At 47.2% G+C, this 25,369-nt stretch overlaps 1 protein-coding gene across 3 annotated transcripts in view; it reads left to right on the plus strand.

Moving 5' to 3' along the window:
• The window catches only part of TUT7 (terminal uridylyl transferase 7), a 1,540,394-nt gene that overhangs the window by 1,358,988 nt on the left and 156,037 nt on the right, over positions 1-25,369 (plus strand). For all 3 annotated transcript variants that reach the window (XM_078675707.1, XM_078675708.1, XM_078675706.1), the window contains exon 25: positions 21,072-21,400. In XM_078675707.1, the coding sequence (XP_078531833.1) occupies positions 21,072-21,400 (329 nt within the window). The remainder of the gene's footprint in view (positions 1-21,071; positions 21,401-25,369) is intronic.

Below are 25,369 nucleotides of genomic sequence, written 5' to 3' on the forward strand. Positions count from 1 at the left end.
AATGATGAAAGGCAGAGTGCTGCCGCACTACCAGACACCTCTATACTCCCGCCACGGGTGCGTGTGGCTACAAGCCACCCCTCACTGTCCCTACCATCAGCCAGACTTGTGTCACTATTTAGTGTCCTAGACTGCGCTTCCCGCACAGTGGTTGGTCTGTTAAGCGCTACCGTCGGCCCGCTGTTATTTGCAAGGCATCATAGTAACTTCTGTAACTGGCCTCGGAATGATGAAAGGCGGAGTGCTACCGCACTACCAGACACCTCTAGGCACACGCCACGGCCGTGTGTGCCTACAAGCTGCCCCCTACTGTCCCCACCATCAGCCAGACTCGTGTCTATTCCCGGCATGCTGCCCTTCGTGCTATTGACTCAGGTGCGTGTATTTTTAGAAGCGGTTTTCTGTCATTTCCACCCGTTCACGCTGTTTTGTAGCGCTATACAGTGGAGCCAGCGGCAGCCAGCGCACACACGGGCACTGCCGGGCATGCACGGCTCTCGGGTCCTGATTCACTTGCACACATGTGTGTCTGTGTGCTGTATGTCTCTGTGTGTCTGAATGTGTACTGTGTCTGTATTTGTGCGTTGTGTATCTGTCTGTGTGTGTTATGTGTCTATAGGTGTGCGTTATGTGTCTGTATGTGTTGTGTGTGTATGTGTCTCTGTAGTGTGTGTGTTTGAAAATGCGTGCAAGTGTGTCTGTGTTAACACATTGCTAGGCTGCACCAGTGCGTTTTAATCGTTTCAGCTGTACAATGTCTTCAAGGCATGAACAGCGGCTTGTAGGCACACATGGCCATGCCGTGTTGGTGAATGGCTAGTGCAGTCTATCCTAGGGATACTAATATGCCACACAACACTTCACTGAGGAAAAAGAACAAGCAGGAAATGTGACCAGCCGGCCCCCAGTAATAAAATCGGCCCCCACTAGCTTCATAAACAGCCAACACCATGCCAGCCTCGGGTAAAACAACAGTCCGGCCTTGCTGGAAACTAGTCCTCCTCGATACCCTCCCTAAACAATGTACTATTAGTACAAAGTCCTGTTCTCCTCTTCCTCTGTACTTTTTCCACTAGAAACACCTACTATTGCTCTTCCTCTCCAGTGCCCTCACTACAGCTCCTACTGCTGCTCTTCCTCTCCAGTGCCCTCATTACAGCTCCTATTGCTCCTCTTCCTCTCCAGTGCCCTCAAAACAGCTCCCTCTGCTGCTCTTCTTCTACATTGCCCTCAAAACAGCTCCCTCTGCCGCTCTTCCTCTACAGTGCCCTCAAAACATCTCCTACTGCCGCTCTTCCTCTCCAGTGCCCTCGAAACAGCTCCTACTTCTGCTCTTCCTCTCCAGTGCCCTCAAAACAACTCCCTCGGCTGCTCTTCCTCTCCAGTGCCCTCAAAACAGCTCCCTCTGCTGCTCTTCCTCTACAGTGCCCTCAAAACAGCTCCCTCTTCACACACTCTGCACCCTCAGACTCTGCACCCCCTCAGACTCTGCACCCCCTCAGACTCTGCACCCCCACAGACTCTGCACCCCCACAGACTCTGCACCCCCACAGACTCTGCACCCCCACAGACTCTGCACCCCCGCAGACTCTGCACCCCCGCAGACTCTGCACCCCCGCAGACTCTGCACCCCCGCAGACTCTGCACCCCCGCAGACTCTGCACCCCCACAGACTCTGCACCCCCACAGACTCTGCACCCCCACAGACTCTGCACCCCCACACTCTCTTCACCCTCACACTCTGCACCCTCACACTCTGCACCCTCACACTCTGCACCCTCACACTCTGCACCCTCACACTCTCACACTCTGCACTCTCTGCACCCTCGCACTCTCTGCACCCTCGCACACTCTGCACCCTCGCACACTCTGCACCCTCGCACACTCTGCACCCTCGCACACTCTGCACCCTCGCACACTCTGCACCCTCGCACACTCTGCACCCTCGCACACTCTGCACCCTCGCACACTCTGCACACTCTGCACCCTCGCACACTCTGCACCCTCACACACTCTGCACCCTCACACACTCTGCACCCTCACACACTCTGCACCCTCACACACTCTGCACCCTCACACACTCTGCACCCTCACAAACTCTGCACCCTCACACACAATTACACTGTACTGAATACAACATACACTCCACACAATACCACTCAGTGCCACATAATTATATGCTACATAATTACACTGCGCTCAACGCAACATACACTCCAAATACCACTCAGTGCCACATAATTACACACCACATAATTACACTCTACTGAATGCAACACACACTCCACACAATACCACTCAGTGCCACATAATTATATGCTACATAATTACAATGCAACATACACTCCAAACAATACCACTCAGTGCCACATAATTACACGCCACACAATTACACTGCGCTAAATGCAACATACACTCCAAATACAACGCAGTGCCACATAATTACACTGCACTCAATGCAACATACACTCCAAATACCATATGGTGCCACATAACTAAACGCCACATAATTATACTGCACTCCATGCAACAAACACTCCAAATACCACTCAGTGCCCCATAATTACACGCCACATAATTACACTGCACTCAATGCAACATACACTCCAAACAATACCACTCAGTGCCACATAATTACACTGCACTCAATGCAACATACACTCCAAATACCACTCAGTGCCACATAATTACACGCCACATAATTACACTGCACTCAATGCAACATACACTCCAAATACCACTCAGTGCCACATAGTTACTCGCCCCATAATTACACTCTATCTATCTATCGCATCACCACAGCATCACTCAGCACCACCACTGCATCACTCAGGGGCACCACAACACCACTATGCGCTACCACAGCATCATTGAACGCCACAGCATCACTCGTCGCAGCCACAACATCCCTCGTCGCAACCACTAAATTACTCGTCGCAACCACATCACTCAGCGCCACCACAGAATCAATCTGTGCAACCATTCAACAACTGGTTCAAATATGTTCTCTCAATGTTTCAAGCTTTATTAAAAAAGTCACAAAAAGAGGTTAATATTTCACTTCTGTTCTTGGATTTTTGTCACAATAAAATACACTGAACATAATCTTCACAGAAGTTATTTACAAAAGTTTAAGCTATTGCTATTATAAATCACAATAACTTTTATTTAAGTATTAATTATTTAAAAAATTAAAAGCAATTGTTTTTTGTAATATTAATACATTGAAGTCACGTAAATACAACACATATTGCATTACAAATGTTTCTAGGTGTCACATTTGCGAAAGTTAAAAGAATTGGCATTGTAAATGACAAAGCTATTAATTTCGCTATTTTCAAAACCAACACAAATAAAAAATGTGTCATTTACAATACCAATAGCTCAAACTTTCCTAATGCGAGACCTATTGCATTGCAAATGCTTGTATGAGAAGGGAGCTCTCTGGGATGCAGGTAGATTGCAAACATTTTAGTTACTCATGTGACACTACTAATATTTCCTCTAGAGGTATAGTCATTTACTTATTTTAGTTCTTCACAGTTCAGAAGAGAACAAGTAGGTCTATATTTATCCTGGACCCATCACTGCTTTCTCCTTTTTCAAAAAATAAAGTGTACAGCAGATATTGTTCTATCTTAGGGAATTGGCTCTTTGCCATACATTTTACTAACTTGTGGTCCATATGCCAGCATGACCACGCAGGTCATACTTTTGAATAGCTTGTCTAGTGGTTCGTTCCGAGAATTACGATTGTTAGACCATGAGAAGGTATGCGACAGCGAGCAGCTTGTACATTACTCTATATCTAAAAGAAAACAAGTATTTAAAATGCAATAGGTCTCGCATTGACATTGTTTTGAGCTATTGGCATTGTAAATATTATTATTTTTTTTCCCTTCGTGAAGCATTAATCATATGGGGTAATGCAAAATGGCAATAGCTCACTTTGTTGTAAATACAGAATCTATTGCATTGCATTTGTACTAGTGTGAGTTTTGTATTGTAAATGGTACTGGCTTTTATTAATGTTTTTTTCTCATTAATCTAATGCATTAAAAATGTTAATTCCCCAGGCCTCAGGACAGCAAAAAGCGAATATGGCCACTACCTGCTTCGCTTATGAGGACTGCTGCAACAGTTAAGGAACCACTGGTCCTTAATGAAGTGCTTTCTGTTGCAAATGGCCACTGTATGCTCTTCAAACAGTGATACCCGTTACACCAGAGCATGTGTCAGGACCTCAAGCACACACCTATTCTTCCCATATCGGACACACAACAACCACACACTCTCCCAACCACACATACAGACCAGCCTCTCATTGCCGTAAAATGGTCGAGTGCCAAAATTTCACACTGATTGCTGGTGAACGCTATCCAAAGGTCAGATAACTTAACTAATGAAGAAGTCACCAGCACACAAAACAAGGGGAGGGAGTGTCCCCCCTATACCCTAAATCTATTTGTGGGTGTACTCTACTAATATTACTACTGGAGTGTAAACTTCCTTTCATGATCAGCAAATCCTCTCACAAAGCCCTGTGTCAACAGGTGAAAACTAACACTGAACGGCTTCTTCTGGAATAAACTTCTTACTAGGTTCTGCTCTTTCCCAGAAGCTATCAAGAAATCGGCGACTAACATATGCATGCACTCTCTCTTTGTGACTAGGGAACTACCGCCCAACCTCCTTCCTGTTCACCACCCCTACCCGATTGACAAAGAAAATCGCTTGCCCATCTGCGAGACATATTGGCTTTGCCAATGCTTGTTTTGTGGTGGAGACGAGTGGCGCACAGAAGAACTCCTATCTCCACTCTTCTGAGCTTAAGGTACTCAAGAGATGGCCCTTCTGAAGGCTGAGCGTCTCAAGAGTTGCCCTAGGTCACGTCCCTGCTATCAGTTAAGGGACCGCAGGAGGCCCTGCTGTCAGTCCCTTGCTGGTTCCCAAGGTGGAGGATGGGACACAGACCGTTCCGTGTCCCAAGTACCCTGGGTGCTAGAGATTCAGGACAAGGCTCTTATCTTACAGTTTAGCGCAGTGCTTTAAATGGGAAAAAATAAGTGCAGGTACTCACAAAAAAAAAGTAGTGGGTTGGGTGCGGAGTTTGGGGCGGGGCAAGGGGGCAGGGCTATATTTTCCAATAAATGGCAGATTGACGAATCAGTATTAGTGCTGCAGTTTTTTTTTAAAAAGTGCATGAATGCATTGATGTAATCTAGAGGGCCGGGATTTTGTTTCATGCAAATCCCTCATTTAAATTGGTGATGGGCGAAGATTTGCGCGCGGTTTAAACAATGGGCATACTATAGGGTGACCAGACGTCCCCGTTTTCCCAGGACGGTCCCCGTTTTTGGAGAAGTGTCCCAACACTTTTCTCCAAGTGACTCAAATGTCCCCGTTTTCAAACAGTGTCCTGGTTAAACACACAAATGTCCCTGTTTTTCATTGTTCTGGTTGAGCATGCGGGTGCGTGCTTTCTTCGCACTGTTTACGTCGTGTGTCGTCACGGAGTTGAGCACTATAGCAGGAAGTGTAAATGTAATAAAAAGTACTAATGCTGCTGCGTAAAGGAAAGGGGTGCCAATAAAAGACCTCGGATTTGTTGTCTGTAATGCTTCATCTCAGTCTGTGACTGGAGCTGTCATTGAAGTCCTTTTTCTATGTCTGTGACAGCTGTCAAATAGTTCTACTTTTATGCCGATAGTTACTGCAAACCATAGTCCTACTTCTATGTCTATGACCTGTCCCCGTTTTTTGTTTTGAGAATCTGGTCACCCTAGCATACTAACAAGCTGTGTCCTTGAACAATGTGGCCCACGCTCGCGCCAATCAGGTTTTTTTGTCACCTTCAGACCCCCTCTAAATGGAACCCTGCAGCGATACTCGACCTTTCACTCCAGAGATGCACACGCTACTGAAGGTGAGCTGCTCTGCTGGCGCTTTTGAACCAGCGCAGCCCAGGCTTCAGTTTGGTTTGAAAGGAGCTTTAGCCCATTGTAGGCCGTGGAGAAAGATCTGCCAAGGATGGAGCGCTGCACCAACCGCATCAAAACCGGGCATTTATGAGTACCGGTACTCTCCTTTCCCGAGGAAAGGTCCTGGTACTCAAGGGGAGAAAATATAAAAGTGCGGGACTCCGTACCGGTGAGTACTGGCCCATTTAAAGCACTGGTTTAGCGTCTCAGGAGTGACCTCTAAATGACGTCTGTGACCTCAGTTACTGGCCTGCAGTAGTGTCGAGTGGAGCCCAGACCGTCCCCTATCCCAAGTCTCCTGGGTGCTAGACATTCAGGACAAGGCTAATGTCTTCCAGCTGAAAGTATGAATAGTGACCTCTAATGACGTCAGTGACCTCAGTTACTGTCCTGTAGTAGTGTAGAGTGGAGCCTAGACCGGGCCGTATCCGAAGTACCCTGAGTGCTATAGATTCAGGACATGGCTCATATCTTACTGCTGAGGCTCAAGAGTGACCTCTAAATGACGTCAGTGACCTCAGTTACTGTAGTGCAGGAGGCCTGGCGATCAGCCCTTCCCTGTTTCCTGCGGTGGAGAATAGAGCACAGACCGACCACTGTACCAAGCATCTTGGCTGTAGGCTGCCAGAGAATCACTGGGGTGTAGGGCTGCTACAGAAACAACAGGGTAGCATATCTGTGACTGTGTGCCATGACTAGCCACGTATGGCCCTCATGAAGTCCCCGCTGCAATTCACAGGGGTGTGTGTGTGTGTTCACCGGAGTGCGTTGAAGAGGTGAATACAGCTGGAAATTGCCAAGAGGACATTTTCAAATAGAACATGCACATGTTTTACTCAAGGAAAGGGCATTTATTTGGGAAATTATAAATTAGGTTTGGGGAAAACACTCCCAGAAGTAACATAAAAGGGCAATAGAGGCAGGAAACTAGCAATGTTGTTTTATCTGTTGCAACGTTCACATTTTGATGTTCTTGTGCCCCTTAAACTTACATTATCTCTACCGTTGAACATACTTTGAACATGTGTATAGCACTTTGTTTAGTCAGACACACTGTTGTGTTGGAGGCACTAGGTAACTACCCACAACCTGTGCTCACATAGGGGTTGAAAATCCCAACTCGGTAATACGAAGTACGTCGTTTCCAATTACTTCCTCCGTATCTGAAGGTGGGTCCTCTGGGGTACCGGCGGTCTGCATAGATATACTTTAATGCCTGCATATCAAATTAATTTCAAATTTATTGTTTGATTACTTAAAATCATTACAAAATGTTAAAACCGTATGACTCACATATACATGTATTAATTTGAAAAGGAGTGGAAAAGGAACTTTGATTAATACAACAGCAGTGCAATAGTCTAGCGGTAGAATTAAATACAATTTAAAAATTGTCTGAATGTGTGTTTATCTTTTACAGGTCAGCTCATTAAATAACATGGCAGTCACAGAGTGGTTTAAAAAAAGTTTTACTTAGGGGGGATAAGTCAATATGACAGCTGGTTTTAGGGAGCTGAACGTGGTGTCCATGTAGGCCTTGCAGAGGGGGGCCGGTGGCCGTTTAAGTTTTTATTACAAGGTGATGTCTGGGCCGACCGGCAAAAGAAATGGTGCCTTTTCTTTTCCCAACGTTTTTGCAGCTCTGGCAACAAATTTGGTTAACCGGATGTTCAGAATTATATTTTCTGGATTCATAGCTGCCATTATTGCCTGATGACATGTACGAATGCCTAATTTAATCAACTCTGCTCTCAGTAAGGTCCCTCTATCTTGTAGCAGAGCTGGGCATGCACAGGATATGTGCTCCATGCTTTCGGAGTGGTAGCCGCATTCTCTGCAATCGATTTTCTGATAAGGGCGCCGCCGTTGCGGTAAATGCTTTTAAAAAGGCCATTCGCCTAGCCTTAGGGCCATAAATTTGACCTTCCAAAAGATTGAATAAGTACTTGGTAGGCAGGATGACTCAACTCCCGGTTTGTAGTCTGAGACAACGGCCCAAGCGTGCTTCCTTCTGGATAATTGTGCTCTGTCGGAATGGAAGGACCAGAGCCGGACGCTTCGCTTGATTACGCTCTTCAATGCCTGTTAAGAAGGGTTTGTCCCCCAGTATTCTGAAATTCCAAGGAGCTGTAGGGATTGGTCCAAGTGGAGCTGATGTTTTTGGCTTGATATACTGGTCGATATTTTGTTCCAGAGTTTGATCTCAAGACTGTTTTCCGGGGAATTACGCAGTCTATTGCAAAACTTAATGAAAGCACCAGCCTCAACACCGTTGTGGTCTTGCAGACCAAGCTCTAATCTGACTTGTGCTGGAGATGAAGACCTCGGCAGACGCCATGCTCGCTTGAAGATTCTGGTGATTGATTTGTTGAGTACGATGTTTGTTGAGCCCATCATAATCTCATGGCCATATGATAGAGAATTTGTGATCTTGGCCTTCATCACCTTGAGCAAAGGGGTTAGGCTTGGTCCTAGTAGATGTTTTGAAAGTTTTGCCGACGCGACCTCCAGGGACAGCGCCTTAGCCGTGATGGCGTCCTTTTGTTTGATGAAAGAAGCTCTTGAATAGAGAAAAATTCCTAAATTCTAAAAATTTGTAGTGTGGCACTGTATCGATGATTTTGTTGTTAAAAAACCACCTTCTTTTCTGCTTGCTAAAATGAATTATTTTTGTTTTTGACAGGTTCAATTCCAGGGCGTTATCAGATGTATAAGATAGAAGTTCGTCAAGGAGCCTCTGTAAACCAACCTTTGTGTGGCTCAATAACACGAGGTCGTCAGCGTAAAACAGGTTACTGATGCGGGTCACATCCAGTTGGGGGCGGATGCGAGTTGACCTTGTCAAGTATGGAGGATAGGTCGGAGATAAACAGGTTAAAGAGCAGGGGCGCCAAGACGCACCCTTGTTTGACACCGCTTCCTGTTTGAATCTTTTTTGAAACGTGGGACCCGTCGCCTAACTTTATCCTTATCCAGGTCTGTGTGTGGAGTTGGATGATGGCTTGTAAGAGGGCTGGAGGTATACCCCAGCGGGCCAATTTTTGCCACTGGTGACCGCGTGGCACTCGGTCGAAGGCCGCCTTGAAGTCAACGAAGCAGCAGTATAGTTGCATGCGACGGACGTCGGCCTTCTCCGTCAATACGGCTAATGCGAGTAGGTTGCTGGTTGTACCTGACTTGGCTAGAAAGCCGGTCTGGTTAAAAGGAAGGCGCTGTGTTGATTCAACCCATGATGTCAGCTCTTCTAGTAGAATGCTGGCATAGTATTTGGATTCGATGTCAAGGAGAGCTATCATTCTGTAATTTTTTGGGTCGTCTCTTTTACCACTTTTGTACATGGGATGAATGATGGCACCTTTCCAAGAATCCGTGATGTGATTGTTAAGCCTGCAGTGTAAGAAGAATGGTGTAAGAAGGCCTGACCACGTTTAGTCTGATTTAAACAAGGCCTACCTTTTCTTAATAATCCGGGCGATGTTATTTATTAGGATTCCATGTGTCGACAGCGTTCCTGCGGTGGGGTCGTTTAGTAGCTCCTCAGATGATGGTATGACCATGGCACCTTCTGCCTTGGTAGGTGACCCAGCGTTTCCTGTGTATTGACGGTAGTAGTAGGTGGTGGCAGCTCCTACGGCTCTGCTAAAACGCAAATGTAATGACTAATATTACCGTGTACTCTTCTGCTTTGCTTACTGATCGCTTAAATTGGTCGTTTTTATTATTCCCCACTCGCATTTTTAAAACCATTGTTTTACCAATCTAATTGCTGCTGCAACATCAGTTGACATTTCCCTTACTTACCTGATGCGAGTTGTGCTCCCCTACCCCGGTCCATCGCGGCTGCATTGCCGTTTGTGTGGAGGGCAGGGCGCCATCTTGGGTCAGTCCCGGAGCCCGGCAGGACCAGAGGTTGCGGTCTAGCTGGAGGAGGGGCTAGACTATATCCTGCACATGATCTTCCGGACGCGCAGCGGGCGGTCGCGCCGCAAGCGCGGCAAAGCCGCGCCAATGGGGTGCCCGTCGGCGCCCGTCCGCGCTAAGACCGCGCATAGCGCCATATCCCCTGGCCCCCCCAGACCTCATCGAGGAGGCAAGGTACTTACTTATACAAGTATTCAACTTAGGGACATAAGGAATCACATGGGTAGCCCTCGCTGTCCTCATTTCAACTCAGACTCCCTTACTAATTTACTATCCTCTCAATGTTCAAACTGTTTATACAAATTGACACTACCTTTTCACCAACAAGCACAGAACCTTTCCACAGGAGATCTAGATACCAAACGTACCCATTGTGCTCTCATCAACGCTCACTCTCTCATAAAGCACAAAGATGAAATCTCTGAATTTATAACCAGTCATAATTTAGATCTCCTCTTTATCACAGAAACCTGGGCAGATCAAGCATCAGGCCCAGATATCTGCATGGCCACTCCGGATGGATATCATGTAGTCAGGCAGGATAGATCCTCAGAGAAAAGAGGTGGTGGTAAAGCTATTATATACAGAAATAACTTTTTAACAAGGATAGAACCCATCGACTTCGAGTCCGCCGAAGCATTAACTTTTTCCATTATGCTTTCTCCCTCGCAATCCTTCAAAGGAACCCTCCTCTATCGTCCACCTACCCACCGGTCCCCCTTCCTGGCTTCCCTTAATACTTTATTGGAACCTATGGCAGCTAATCCTGATTACACGATATTAGACGATTTTAACTTTCATTTAGAAACCACCAATGATAGAGACGCTTCAGCCTTAATTTCGAACCTTTCATCAGCAGGTCTTAAACAGCTGATCACAGCTCCTACTCACCAGGCTGGACACACCCTTGATGGCCTATTTACTAATAACCCTCAAATTACTTCGCCCTCAGGGAAACCATTAACGTGGACAGACCACGCTGCAGTAATGTTTGCCATCATAACTAGAAATCATAAAAATTCACATATTACAAATCGCTCTTATGTCCAATTTTGAGATTGGAAGAACATGGATGCCTCAACCCTACAGACCACCCTGGCCTCCACCCAACCAGGTGACACAACAGATACACACACAGCTTCTAATAACTACAGTGTTTGGCTTAACAATGCTTTTACCACGTTAGCACCTTCTAAAAATATGCTGCCCAATCGTAACACACGCTCCCCCCCTTGGTTCTCAGAAACCCTTAGACTGGAAAGGCAACGGTGTAGAAACCTAGAAAGGCGCTGGCGCAAAGACTGACAATAATGACCGAGATATATATAAATAAAAAAGCACTGGCCACATATAGAAAGCTTCTAACTACAGAAAAACAAAAATTTTATCTTGCGCAAATAGTCAGCCAAAAATTCTACTAAAGAACTCTATCAAGTTGTCACGAAACTATCTATTCCACCAGTATGTACTATCATAGGACCTTCCCAAAATCTGTGTAAAGACCTGGCGGACTTTTTTAAGCTTAAAGTCAACGATATCTTCTCCAATTTTACCTCCAAGGCCGCCGCCGAACTAACCAGCTCCAATAAGAGCTACAGCCCTCCTCGTATAGACTTTTGTGAATTCAGTCAAATTTCCATAACGCAGACAGCTGAACTTATGACAATCATCAAATCAGGATCACCACTTGATCCTTGCCCACCTTTGATTCTCAAGCCAGTGACTAACCTTATAGCCCCAGCTCTTACACATATCTGTAACTCTATGTTTCTCTCTGGCTCCTATTTGTCGATTTGGAAGAAAGCAATTATTAAACCCTTATTGAAAAAAACAACTCTTGACCCCTCAGAACCCAAAAGTTATCGCCCAATTGCATCTCTTCCTTTTCCGTCCAAAATATTTGAAAAAATTATGAACTGTCAGCTGGCCCACTATATCGATCAGAATAATCTACTTGATGATACCCAATTTGGATTTCGGAAAGGCCACGGGACAGAAACAGCACTGATAAAGGCAGCAGACGAAGTCAGAATGATTATGGATCAAGGAGGCGCAGCAGTCCTGATATTACTGGATTTGTCTGCAGCCTTCGACACGGTCGATCATACAATCTTGATCGACCGTGTAGCCTCTATTGGCATCCAGAGTAAAGCCAAATCTCTTCTGACGTCCTTTCTGTCCGACCGTAAACAGTTAGTTAAACTGGGTGGCTTCTACTCCCCTGTTTTCACCTTACCTTGCGCCGTTCCCCAAGGATCTTCGTTAAGTCCGACACTATTTAACATCTACGTGTCGGACTTGGCAAGGGTCATTAAATCATATGGAATTGGGATAACATCGTATGCCGACGATACCCAGCTGGTACTGGCCATCCACAACAACGGAGGAGCAGTTGCGGCCAACTTTCAGGAAGGCATGATGGCCATCAGTTACTGGATGGATCATAACTGCTTAAAATTAAACCTCAACAAGACGGAGGTCAGGATCTTTGGTAGATTGACCCCGTCTTGGTCCCCAGTATGGTGGCCTCCTGATCTAGGCTCTCCCCTAACACCGGTCACCAAAGTCAGGAACTTAGGGGTATTATTTGATAATAAACTTATCATTTGTGAGCCATGCAAATGCGATAGTCTCTGCATCTTTTTACACTCTGAGGATGGTCAAGAAACTCTTGCCTTTTCTCCCCCCCCAGCACGGGCAAGACGCTCATGTGCACCCTGGTACTCTCCAGGGTCGATTACTGTAATGGTCTGCTACTAAATGCCCAAGAGCAAGTCCTCAATAAGATGCAACTAATCCAGAACGCGGCAGCTAGGATTCTGACCCGTACTCCAAAATTCTCCTCCATCACCTCCATTATTCGCCAACTTCACTGGCTCCCAGTCAGAAGTCGCACCAAATTTAAGACGTTGTCTATTACCTACAAAGCCATGCACAACATAGGGCCAGAATTCTTAAAAAAAGCCTTGTGTGTATATACTCCTAAAAGAGCCTTACACTCATCTGCTCCCAATCCTGCGGACTAAAAAAGTGACTTGGGGAGATAGACGTTTCACAGTGGCTGTTTCCAGATTGTGGAACACCCTCCCCCTCGATATCAAAAACAGTCCTTACTTGATGACATTTCGGAAACAATTAAAAACATGGCTTTTTAATCAGTAATAAGTCGGTGATCCCTTTCAGCATATGAATTGAGCAGCGCCGAGAAACCTTAGGGTATTTGCGTGCTTTATAAATTGTATAAATAAATTAAATAAATAAATAAATTGCTCTTCGGTGGGTGATAGCCGGGATTTGAATGACAAGTGGGGACTAGGGGGCCCTTGCCCACTTGAGTTTTCTCTAAAGTGATTAGATAGAAACATGGTCCAGTCGTCCGCACTTATGTTTGCTGTGGTGTGTCCTCTGCCTCCTAACCGGCCTCTGTTCACAAGAGTCCAAAATAACTTGGTGTTGGACTTTTTGCTAGCTAATTGTTTGTCTCTATGTACAGATGCCTTAAATGCTTTTTGTGCTTGCTTGTAATGACTAAATAAAGTTACGTTTCTCGTTTTTTTCTAGACCAACGTAAAGCAACGTTTCTTTGTTGTTTTAACGTTTTTGTTGCGTGGGAAATCCGGAATTGGGGAGGATCTGGCCGGGAATGGGGTTTGGTCGAAAATTTGTTTAATTAACTGTTCACAAGCGCTTCCCATCCGATGATAATAGGCACGTCCGTTTCACCTTTTGAACATAGGAGATGACCGCATTTCTCCATGACTGTAGGGACGGCGCTTGACGACCATTTCATTCGTCTTAGATTCTCCGTGTGACTGTCTGATATGGTGTGAGCGAGTGCGTGATTGTGAGGAGAATCGAAGGATAATGTTATTATTTGGGGTCGATGATCACTTTCCCCCAGTGCTGCGATGTAATGGGACTCAATTAGGGTGGACATTTCACTGTTTGCCAGTGTGAAGTCCAGAAATGAATGAGTTCGCCCGTTGGTTCTTGTCCAGGCCGGGGGGTATCTGTTGGTGAGCGACCATTTATTACCAGGTAGCCTACTCTGCTAAGTTGAAGAACTGTGTATTCGCCCAATTTGGATGGTCTGAGGCCGGGCGGTAATGTTTGAGAGGCAAGATGTGGGGGGACCGCTGGGAAATTGGTTCCTGAGTCTTCAAACTGGTTGTAAAAAAGGTTAGTGTTAAAATCTCCAGAGATTAGACATGGTATGCTACCATATGTGCTTAGGATGTTACATAGGATTTCGATCAGCAATATTAGCTTGCTCTCTGAAGGAAAATTGTCGGCCAAGATGCCAGAAACCCAGTCAAGGTCAAATTTTAGATGTCTGATACGTGCTGACAGTCTGCCAGCCACGAAAATAGACAGCCCACCACACTGTCTGCCAAACTTGCTCGGTCTTATGGCTGGCGATGTGAATTCCAGATACCTTTCAAGTGGGTTACTTGTTGATAGCCAAGTTTCCTGGAGAAGGATGATGTTGTGTTTTTTGAGGAATCTGACAGTGTCCCGAGATTGCAGTTTTGACGAAAGACCAATGATGTTCCAGGAACAAATTGTTAGGCCGTGTTCTGTATTAGTTCAATTGGTCCTGCTTTGGGAGAGGGCTGCTGGCAGCCATGACCAATCAGCACTTCCATTAGTTTGCCGAGCTTCACTGCACTCATGGTTGGCTGGTCGGGAGTGACTTCTGGCTGACTTTAATATTGAGAAAGGGGTGCAGCTTATGCTTGAAACTGGGGTCTCGCTAAAAGCAAGTATTGAAGGATATCGGGGCACTCGAGGCGTTGCTATAATTATTCCCCAGTTTTTAAATTGGTCAGCTTTTGATTGAACCAGTTCCCTTATGGCTTTAGATGCTAATGTAATTAGGGTTGATTCTCCCATATGAGTGCCAATGATGGGTTTAAATTCGATAGCAAGGATGTCTTTTGATTCCAGCTTGCGTCGGTCTGGGTTTGATTTAAAGAGCCTGATTATGTTACCGCGATTTAATGTCATGCGGGCCTTGGGAGATGTACTCTGGTGTTAACAATAGTTTGGTTTCATTGGAGTCTATGGCCAGAGTTTGAATATCAGCGGGTATGGGCTTGGATGACGTAGGCTTGTCTACTAACAATCGTTCAGAGGTTGATGTACAGTGCTTGGGAGGGGCTTGCTCAATTGCTCGGTTGACTGGTGCTATAGTGAAACCTGTTTTACTCATATTGCCGAAGGAAGTATTCTGGGTTGGAGAGCCGGGAACTGGTGATCCGCTTCTTTGACGAAGGTAACTGTGCTATATGAGCCTTGGCTGACAATCGTCGGTTGCAGTGACGACGACGATTCAGTAGGTGGTAGGCGCTTTATGGGCGGCGTAGTTGCAATCAGCCTGGTGACTGTTATTGGCTCATCATTTATTTGTGATTGCTTATTTCCATTATCTTCAATTTTGTCCTGAAGTGTTGGGTATGGGGAGACTTGTGATGACTCTGTTTTTATTGAGCGTTTTGATTGTAGAAGTCCTTTTTGGGATGTTCGGAGCTGGGCTACTTGCATCTGGCTGGTGGAGGCTGTGGGCACTGTGCTCAATACCTGTGCTATCGCTGGTTTGTTGTCTGTAAAGTAGTTACACATTTTTTTGGGGTGCTTCTGGGAGCCTTATGCGGGATTTCCGGAGTATTTTTTTTCGCGCTTTGAAAGTCGGTGAGCAGGTGACTGGGAGGATTTGTCGTTAGATGTTGAATCGGTGAGAGTGTTGGGAACTGCTGTTGCTTTGGGCGATGGTGAAGAAGCCGGTGGTGGATTTTCGGGCGTGTGCTCGTCGCTGCATCAGGGTGCTTGGACTCTGGGATCCTCTGGATTTCTGTTAATACTGATGTCAGGAATTGGGGCAGTGAGGAAAGAAAGTCAATGATGGGAGAGCAGCAACATACTGATTGGACTAGTTGCACTTGTGATTGGGCCTTGAGTATCAGCAAATTAAGCGCCTCCATTTTTTGGTCAATTCCTACGGGGTACACGGCAAGGGTGTTTAATAAATCTACCTGTTGATCCATTTTGTCGGAGTGATAATTCAGTGCTAACATTGTGAAGTGGAGGGTTTGGAGGAGTTGAGACCAGAGCACGTTTAGGTCTAGGGGTGAAGGTCTAACAGATAATCTGTTGGGTTCTTTAGTGAAGAAGGATAAGTCCAGGTGAGTGTTGGGCATGGTGTTGTTGCCCCATCCTGTATTGATCTCTTGTGGACAGCTTTTAACAGTTGGTGATGACGTTGTGGGATTACTTAGTTGCTTGTTTACCTTGTTTACTCCTTGCGGGGTAAGAACTTTGGTTGTAGCTGTTGGGTGAACGATGGGCACTTGAGGCTTGATCGCTGGGGGGGAAAATTGGCTGGGGATCCAGACGGAGTGGTGGTCTGAAAGGACCAACTGGCTTCTCGTGAGGGAGGGGAGGGGGAAGACAGGGGATGATGCCTGGGCAGATACGTGGATATTATTTACTTGCAGGTCAAAGAGGGACTGGTCAAGAGACTGGGCGTGAGCTTGGGGCAATGGAGTGGTCACTAGTGCTTTTTTTTTTTTGGGTCGCTGCTTCTTGGTAAACCTGGGGGCGATGAACTGAGGCCTTCATCACTAGTGTACACGTAGAGCGTCAGCTGAACCAGACTTTGATGATGGGCTTGGGACTAAGAGTACTAATCCGTTGAGACAGGAAGCCGAGATGTATCGAGTGAGGTTGATCTTAACTTAGAGGAAGATACAGAGCTTCTAAAGTAGTCCCTCAAAGACCTTTTTTTTTATGACGGAGCTGGAGAGTCTGAAAGTCTCAGGTGCGTATATTTGCAGATTTGAATTTCCTTATGCGCAGCAACTCCACCCGCCCCACTTAATGTTTAATGGACGAGGGGAGGCTGGACTTGAGGTGTGGACTGGGGGAGTTGGGACTTGAACAAGATGTCCGTGGCTGTGTCTGTAACTGTTTCTGGGTCAATACCCAGTTGCAACTGTGAGTCAGATGATTTTGCCGAATTGACTGCTGTTTCGCTTGTGGCCTTTTTTTTATATCCTTTTTTAATGGATTGGATGGAACTTTCCTAGTTCTCCCGGATCTCATCGCTGTGAGGTGTTGGGGTGAGGGTTAAGGATGATCCTCGCACCCCCCCACTGACAAGGCTACTCACTGTTTAAGACGATCCATGCGCCAGGGGGGTCGTGGCTCAGTTATGCCGCCCGGGGAGCAGACAATTGGTTATTCAATTGGTTATTTCTCCTTGGCTGGTTCTAAAAAAACAATAACTGCTCAGATAGACGAAGGCTGGGACTTTAATTTGGTTTAGTTAGGTGATATTTAAGAGCGCTTGTTGAAAGGCACTGGTGTTGACACTGATTAAACTCGTGGGCGTACTCTTTGCGTTGAAATTTGAGACTGACCGGCGAATATGGAGTTGTTGAGTAGATGCTCCTTAAAGGGTTCTTGTAAATTATGACTTGGTTGACTTAGTTTGACTTGGTTGAGTTGAAGTGCGGTGAGAACTCAAAAATCCGTGCGGGGCTAGCACCAACATCAACACCAAGGCTAGGCACGACTGTGCACGGCTGAGCACTCACCGGGATCTTTGCTGTGCTGATGGGATTTTTGCTGCTGCTGCAGCCACTACCGCTTCTAGTAGAGGGCTGTGGAGGCTCTGCTGGACGGCTACCACGATTGAGCAGCTCTGGCGGTACTGCCTGCCCTGCCTTGCACGGGTCCTGGCTGGATGGTTGTATTTTGTGGCTGCGGGGGCGCTCCTGTGTGGATGTGGCGCCAAGCTCCTTGCGCCTAGAGTTGGGGATATCTTGAGCGGCTTGTACTTGTACTAGGACAGCTCCTCCTGCCGCGTGTGCCTCCTACCGCTGCAGGGGTTCGTGGCTCCAGCCGCTGTTAGCAGGGACTGCGGTTTGCGATGGTCGCAGGAGAGAGGGTCGCAGAAGAGGGTAGCGGCTCCGACACCCGCCATGGGCAAGCTCCCTTCCCCGCTGTGGAACAGACCTGCTCGCTTACCAGGGGCTTGGGAGCTTTTCGGTGTTTTGGTTTGTCTGCACGCGGGGCCTCACGGGGGCTCGCAGGGGCCTCGCAGACTGTCCGCCACAACTTTTTATTACAAATTGATGCAAGATCTTTCCAGCTTATCAGCGCCGCCAAGCCCCCCTTATCAGCTCAAGGGCAGATACGAGGAATGCGCCGGGATGCTGTGAGTAATGGCACCTCCTGGAGGCTGCCACCTCCCACAGACTGCAGGTTTAAACCTCCCCCCCCCCCCCCCCCCCTGAGTGGCGGTCGGGAACGGGGTGGGGGCGCCCGCCATGCCAGACTTCTTCAGCGGTGAAAGCATACCTTGGCGCTCCTGGGCGAGCAGGCGATTAATTAAAAGGAAACTGGTACGTGAGTACCTCAATGGCACTGTCTCCTAAACTGCAGCCGAGAGGGAGAGTGTGAGGACCAGGGGGAGGGAGCGAGGGGAGACAGGAAGGCACGAGGGGAGACAGTAGGAGGTGGCGAGGGTGGGAGTAAAGTAGAGGAGAGGGAGCAAGAGGAAGGAAAGGGTGGCAAAAGGCACGGAAAGAGCGTGACAACCTAGGGAGGGAGGGGGCAGGTGGGTGAAAGAGAGAGGGCACAAACAGGGGAAAGAAAGGCGACAGAGGCGGGAAGGACAGATGGGCAGAACAGGGGGCAGATTTAAAAGGGATGACAAAGAGGCGGTACCGAAAGTGAAAGAGCGAGGATCTCTTGTCTTTATGGTGCCGTGTGTTTAAACACATGGCCCCATAAAGATAAGAATTCGTTTATGCCAGAAGGAAAGCAGGCGAGCCAGTCCAAGTGGGCCGGCACAAAAAAACAAAGGGAGGCAACATAGAGAGCTCATTTCTAATGGCTGGCCACCGTTTAGCATAAACGACAGCCAATGGAAATGAGGGGCGGGGCTTAAAGCTCTCTTCTGAAAATCCTCTCCTACAAAGTAGCTCGCGGAGGCAGAGCAGGGTTCTGCCCTGCAACGCACACGAGACCTAAAGAGGGGTTTTATTTTTCAGAACTGCAGGAGTCTTATGAACTACTCTCTTAAACTTGTGCACCTATGTTTGTAACAGCCTTATAAAGTCTTACACCATTACAGTTCCTATAGATTCCTACAACTCATTTTCATCTTGCTTCTTTTTCATTTTACGCCATTTCAGTATCTCTTCTTCATCTCAAGGAATTATTTCTTTGTTATAATTTTTAAACTTTGCGAAACTGTTTATAGATTGCTTACTTAGAATTTGTGCCTCCTTTCTTCTATGCTTTCAAGGTGACACCTTCAAGCCTACAACCAATTACCACCAACCTCTTGTTCCGTCATCTTGGTTTAATAATCTGTTTCATTAGTTTCAACATTAGCATCTCCGCTTGGACAGCCTCCTCCACTTGTGTTTATACAATGTATTTGTTGCTTCTACTGTGCTATAACTTGCTTACTGAAACTTAGCTTTGGTCCCATTGTATTGTTTGGTCAGTAATGATTACTTGATAGGATATTGCTATTGTTTAGCCTTGAATTAACTTATTATATTTTCTAAATTCCATCATAACATCCAGTAAGGAAAATGTAGTGAGGTAATGCCGTTGTACGGCTTATACCTTCCCATGTAAAACTGTGCGTTTGTTGGACAATATAACCATCAGAACTCTGCGAGACTGATTCCATGCACACCATTCGGATATGTTGCCCAAAGTCCTGCTAGCTCACAGTGCACCATGTGTACCTTTAACCTTACAGTGTAACAAATGGATGTGCATCCTCAGAACATGACAACCCTGGCACCCCAAGGAAATCGCGGTAACAGATCTAGAACCCTTTCACTTAGTTACATATGCATACCCAAAGAGATACACAAGAAATTCACAGTAAAGCGTTTCAGTATTTAATGAAGCATTGTGATTTTTTTAGTAAAATACTTGTGCTGCAATAATGTATAGAAGGAAACAGAATAATGTGATTTGCTATACGAGAATGGTGATAAAAATACAGTTCAGCCATTGTGCTTGTTACAGTGAATATATGCTTGCATATAAGTACTGTCATATAATGTACTCCTATCGAGCACATCCTAACCTATCATGTCTAAGGTGAGTGAATCTGCCAAATCCCTGTAGGGTGATCTTAACTCCCTGTTACCTGTGGGTAAGTGTCATCAAGCTGCCCATCTTGGCGTAGAGCTGGACAGCATCTCTCACTTGAGGTAAACAGGAATCAGCTGAGCTGGAATTCTGGCATGGATGGAACTCTCAGTATCAGCAAAATGCTCCTCTGTCTAAGTAAAGGCTTGATGTTGTGTGTATATATAATGGCATCATCCATATTACCATGCCAAAGCCCCAGTCAGACCGCTATTGTTTAGTCTATTGTGATAGCTCTGTCGCTGAGTGGCCAAAACAAATAACATCTTTACGTGATGAACTTAGCCCTAGTCCAGAATGTTCAAGATATGTTGATAGAATGCCTATGAAGTGGTAGTGTTATCAAAACTGAGTATCAACAATATTATCCTGCATGTGCATGCAAATGAATGTGTGTCAAATGTCATTGTGTTTAGGGAGAGAAGGCAACTTAAGAACGTGAGCATGTAAAATGGCTTTACTCAACCGGAGCCTAGTGTAATCGTGTGACAATGCATGTTAGGGGATTTATGTAGTGAGCAAACATTTTGCTATGATATGCTGCAACAGAGCGCTGACCAAAGACCAGATTCCTGGTACATTACAGGACATAGAGAGAGGAAGAGGCGAGACGGTGCCAAACAGCTGAGATGATAGTGTTCTATGAAGACTTGGGACTTCTATTATTTATGGATTTAACCGCATGCGTGCAGCCGTTTTTCCCGCGGTATGCGGCATTTTTCAAATTACCGCGTTACATGACGAGCTCAGCTCGTCATCAGCACACGGTAGGTAACGCTGATGACGAGCTGAGCTCGTCATCAGCTGCATGGAAGGGATTAAGGAGGCTAGGTTAACAAAATATTCTTTTTAACAATATGTATTACCATATCATGGTTAAAAGTTTATCTGTTCATTTGTTTTTAAGCTTTACATTATAAATTCAATTAAAAATAAGTTATAATTCTATGCTGCCTAAATAAGATATTTGCTTGCCGTCCCTTGCAGACATAGGAGAAGGTGGGAAAGTGAAGGTAATATGAACCAAAGATACCCTGAAAAAAGACTGCAAAGGAATGACCAGGAAAAGGACACTCCAAGCAAGAATTCAGATAAAGAAATGCCTGCTAGGGATGGAAAAATACAGCCACCATGCACACCACCAAAACACCGGCAGGGTGCATGGGGAGGCCAGGAAATTGGCCGGGACAATTCTCCAAGATTCACACCAGATAGATGGAGGAGGCAAGAAGACAGAGATTTCAAAGATAAAAACTGTTTTATCTGTGGCCGGGAAGGACACATCAAGAAAGCTTGCCCTCAGTATCGGCCTTCAGGTATGGCAAGATAAGCATTTGTGATTTTGACCAAATCTACCAATAGCAAGTACATAAAAGCAGCCCTTCGAAAGTTGAGAGTATAAAATCATATTCGACTAGAACTCTTAACTTCCTAGGATCTACTTAATTCCTGAAAAATCAAGAACCTGTGCTTTAATTGTGTCATTATGGATATTTATAGATTTTGTAGAATAACTTGCTCTGCTGGGTTTAAAATAGTCAATGAGATTCTGTCTGAATTCATAAAATGTTAAATAACTTCACACATTTGTAAATTTCTGTAACACATTTGCACGTTTTAAAATGTATTTATAAATAACTAGAAAACATGCCTGGTTAAGGAGCATTTGCTATTTGTTTACGCCAAACTGTGAACAAAACCGTACATTTGGCTGAAAACACTACTGCTAAATAACAATTTTCCCAAAAATATTTTTTATTGAATTTTAAACAAAAGAAGTTTTGCTCTTGTATATAACCATAACCAACCACACAAGTGTCCATTAAAGCAGTTCATGACATATTTCCTTTTTTTGAATTTTTTTTTGGGGGGGTACCAAGCATAGAAACCAAACATGTTTCAAAACAATCAATAATTAAAACAGAGAAAAAATCAAGAACTGTGATTAATACCCCAAACGTTTTTACAAGAAGGTATTCTCCTCCCTGAGTCTGGGACTGCGGTCTTCCAACACCGCGTGCCTCTTGGGCCGTTACACCCACTCTCTGTGGGATACGGTCGCGGACGTGCTGCCAGAATGCCCGTTGGAGGTACGGGCTAAACTCGTCCAAGCCCTTGTGGAAGGCCAAGATGCGGCACGTTATTCTATCCGGTGTGGACTGGATACCACCGACTCACTGGGCAGAGCGATGGCAACGACGGTGGCGATTCGTCGCCACACCTGGTTGAGGTCTGCCAACTTTTCGTCCGATGCCCAGAATACACTCAGGTACATGCCGTTCGATGGCCTTCGCCTCTTTGGCGACAAGGGAGACCATGCACTTGAGCGCTTTAAGGACTCCAGTACTACGGCCAGGTCCTTGGGCCTCTCGGCCCCACGCCAACAAACAGGTGCCTTTTGCTCCTTTCATGGCCAAGGAAGGGGCGCCCCCACACGTGCCGCCAGCCACGCACCGCAGACTAACGTCCAACGCTGTGGCGGCCGTGGAAACCGCCGTGGAGGCGGTCGGGGACAACGGCGAGGTCAGTCCACACCTTCCCCCGCAGCATCTGCCTCAAAACCCTCCTAGGCAGTGCTTTCAGGCCCATGTGACGCCAGTGGGGGGCAGGGTTCGCCATCACCTCTTCCACTCGCGCACTGTCACTTCGGACAGGTGGGTGCTGCAAATCGTCCGAAGGGGCTACTCCCTCCCCTTCGAGGCGACCCCTCCAGCCATGCCACCGCAATACCACCGCGTATCGGGTGATCATTTGCGACTTCTGCAGGAGGAAGTTACGGCTCTCTTGGCCAAGGGGGCCATCGAGCGCATTCCTGGGCCAGAAGTAGGGTGTGGTTGCTACTCCCACTACTTTCTGGTACCAAAGAAGGGCAAAGGGGGCCTACGCCCTATCTTGGATCTACGGAACGTCAACGGCTTCCTCTGGAAGGAGAAGTTCAAAATGCTGACACTGGCTCAGGTCTTAGCTGCCCTGGACCCAGGAGACTGGATGGTAGCGTTGGACTTGCAGGACGCTTATTTTCACATCCCCGTCCTGCCAGCCCACCGGAGTTACCTGCGGTTCACGGTAGGCAATGAGCACTTTCAGTTTACCGTGCTCCCCTTTGGCCTTACCAGCGCCCCACGGGTGTTCACGAAGGTGATGGCGGTGTTCGCAGCTCATCTGCGCAGGTTAGGGGTTTCAGTCTTCCCCTACCTCGACGACTGGTTGTTGAAGGCGGGCTCGCCCCAAACAGTCATCAGCCACCTCCAGACGACGGCAGACCTCCTGCATCAGCTGGGGTTTTCCATCAATGTGCCGAAGTCACACCTGTGCCCCTCTCAGAAGCTCCTCTTCATCGGAGCGGTTCTCGACTCTGCGCAGTTTCGGGTTTATCCTCCCGAACAGCGGGTTCGGGACATTCAGGCTCTGATTCCACTCTTTCAGCCTTTGTCCCGGGTCTCGGTCAGGTTGACGCTGAGGCTTCTGGGGCTGATAGCCTCCTGCATCCTTCTGGTGCATCACGCCCGGTGGCGGACGCGGGCTCTGCAGTGGGACCTGAAGTTTGTGGGCCCAGCATCAGGGCAACATCTCCGACCATGTCCTGATCTCGGAGGGCACTGCGAGACAGCTGCAGTGGTGGCTCACGGACCGCGATTGGGTCAGCGGCAGATCCCTCTCCCTTCCCCAACCGGAGCACGTAGTTGTGACGGACGCGTACCTCCAGGGCTGGGGAGGCCACATGGGAGAGGCGGAGATCAGAGGCCTCTGGTCTCCGGCGGAGTTCCGGCTCCATATCAACCTTTTGGAGCTGCGGGCAATTCGTCTAGCACTGAAGGCATTCCTCCCCTCTGTCCGGGGGAGTGTAGTGCAGGTGTTCACGGACAACACCACCGCCATGTGGTACTTCAACAAACAGGGCGGGTGGGGTCGTGGACCCTTTCAAGGAGGCTCTGCGCCTCTGGCAGTGGCTGGAACATCAGGGCGAGACCCTGGTGGCAGGTTCTCTGAACGCCAGGGCGGACGAACTCAGCCGTCGGTGCATGATGGATCACGAATGGCGTCTGAACTTGGACGTGGCGCAAGGCCTCTTTCAGCAGTGGGGAGAGCCTTGGTTAGATCTATTCGCCACCGAAGAGAATGCGCAATGTCATCAGTTCTGCGCGTTGGAATTTCCAAGGCGGCACTGGCTCGGAGACGCTTTTCGTCGCGAGTGGAGTTGCGGTCTATTGTACGCCTTTCCGCCTATACCACTTCTGCCCAGAGTGCTGAAGAAGATCAAGCGCGACCGGGCCCAAGTCATCCTTGTGGCTCCGGACTGGGCACAAAGGTACTGGTATCCAGAGCTACTCAATAGGTCAGTCGATTCCCCGGTTCGTCTGCCTCTTCAGGAGGACCTTCTGTCGCAGCAGCAGGGGACGGTCCTCCACCCGAACCTGTCCAGTCTCCACCTCTATGCTTGGAGATTGAGCGGCGACAGTTGAGGCTATTTGACTTGCCTCCTGAAGTCTGTAATGTCATTCTGGCATCCAGGCGTCCCTACAAAGTCGGTATACGCCTGCAGGTGGAACAAATTTGTGGCATGGTGCACGGCAAAGGCTGTGGATCCTCTTGCTGCCCCTCTTTCTGAGGTTCTTCTCTTCCTTCTTTCCCTTGCCCAGCAGGGCTCTGCTCTGGGCACTATCAAGGGCTACCTTTCTGCCCTTTCAGCCTTTCTAAGGCTGCCTGATCAACCTTCTTTGTTCAAGTCCCCTATTGTTACTCGTTTTCTGAAGGGTATCACACACATGTTCCCTCCTGTTCCGTTTGTTATGCCTCAGTGTGACTTGAACCTTGTTCTTACGTTTCTGATGTGCGCTCCCTTTGAGCCACTTCATAACTGTCCTCTCCGCCTTCTTACTCTGAAGACTGCTTTCCTGGTTGCCATCACCTCTGCCAGGAGAGTGAGTGAGCTCCAGGCTCTTTCATGTACACCCCCTTTCCTTTCTGTCCATCCGGACAAGGTTGTGTTGCGTACTAAGCCATCTTTTTTTTTTGCCCAAGGTTGTCACGGCCTTCCATATCTGGCAGTCTATCACCTTGCCCACCTTCTTTCTGCCACCCCATCCCTCTAAAGAGGAAGAGCGGCTCCACCGTCTGGACCCAAAACGTGCGCTTTCATTCTTCTTGGATCGCACACGCCAGTTCGGGGTGGATGACCAACTCTTTGTTGGTTACGTGGGCGCTAAGAAGGAGCGGGCGGTGCACAAAAGGACCATCTCTCGGTGGATCATCTTGTGCGTCCAGGCGTGTTACTCCTTGGCTAA

This window comes from Lissotriton helveticus, chromosome 2_1, assembly GCF_964261635.1.
Source record: "Lissotriton helveticus chromosome 2_1, aLisHel1.1, whole genome shotgun sequence".
Taxonomy (NCBI): domain Eukaryota; kingdom Metazoa; phylum Chordata; class Amphibia; order Caudata; family Salamandridae; genus Lissotriton; species Lissotriton helveticus.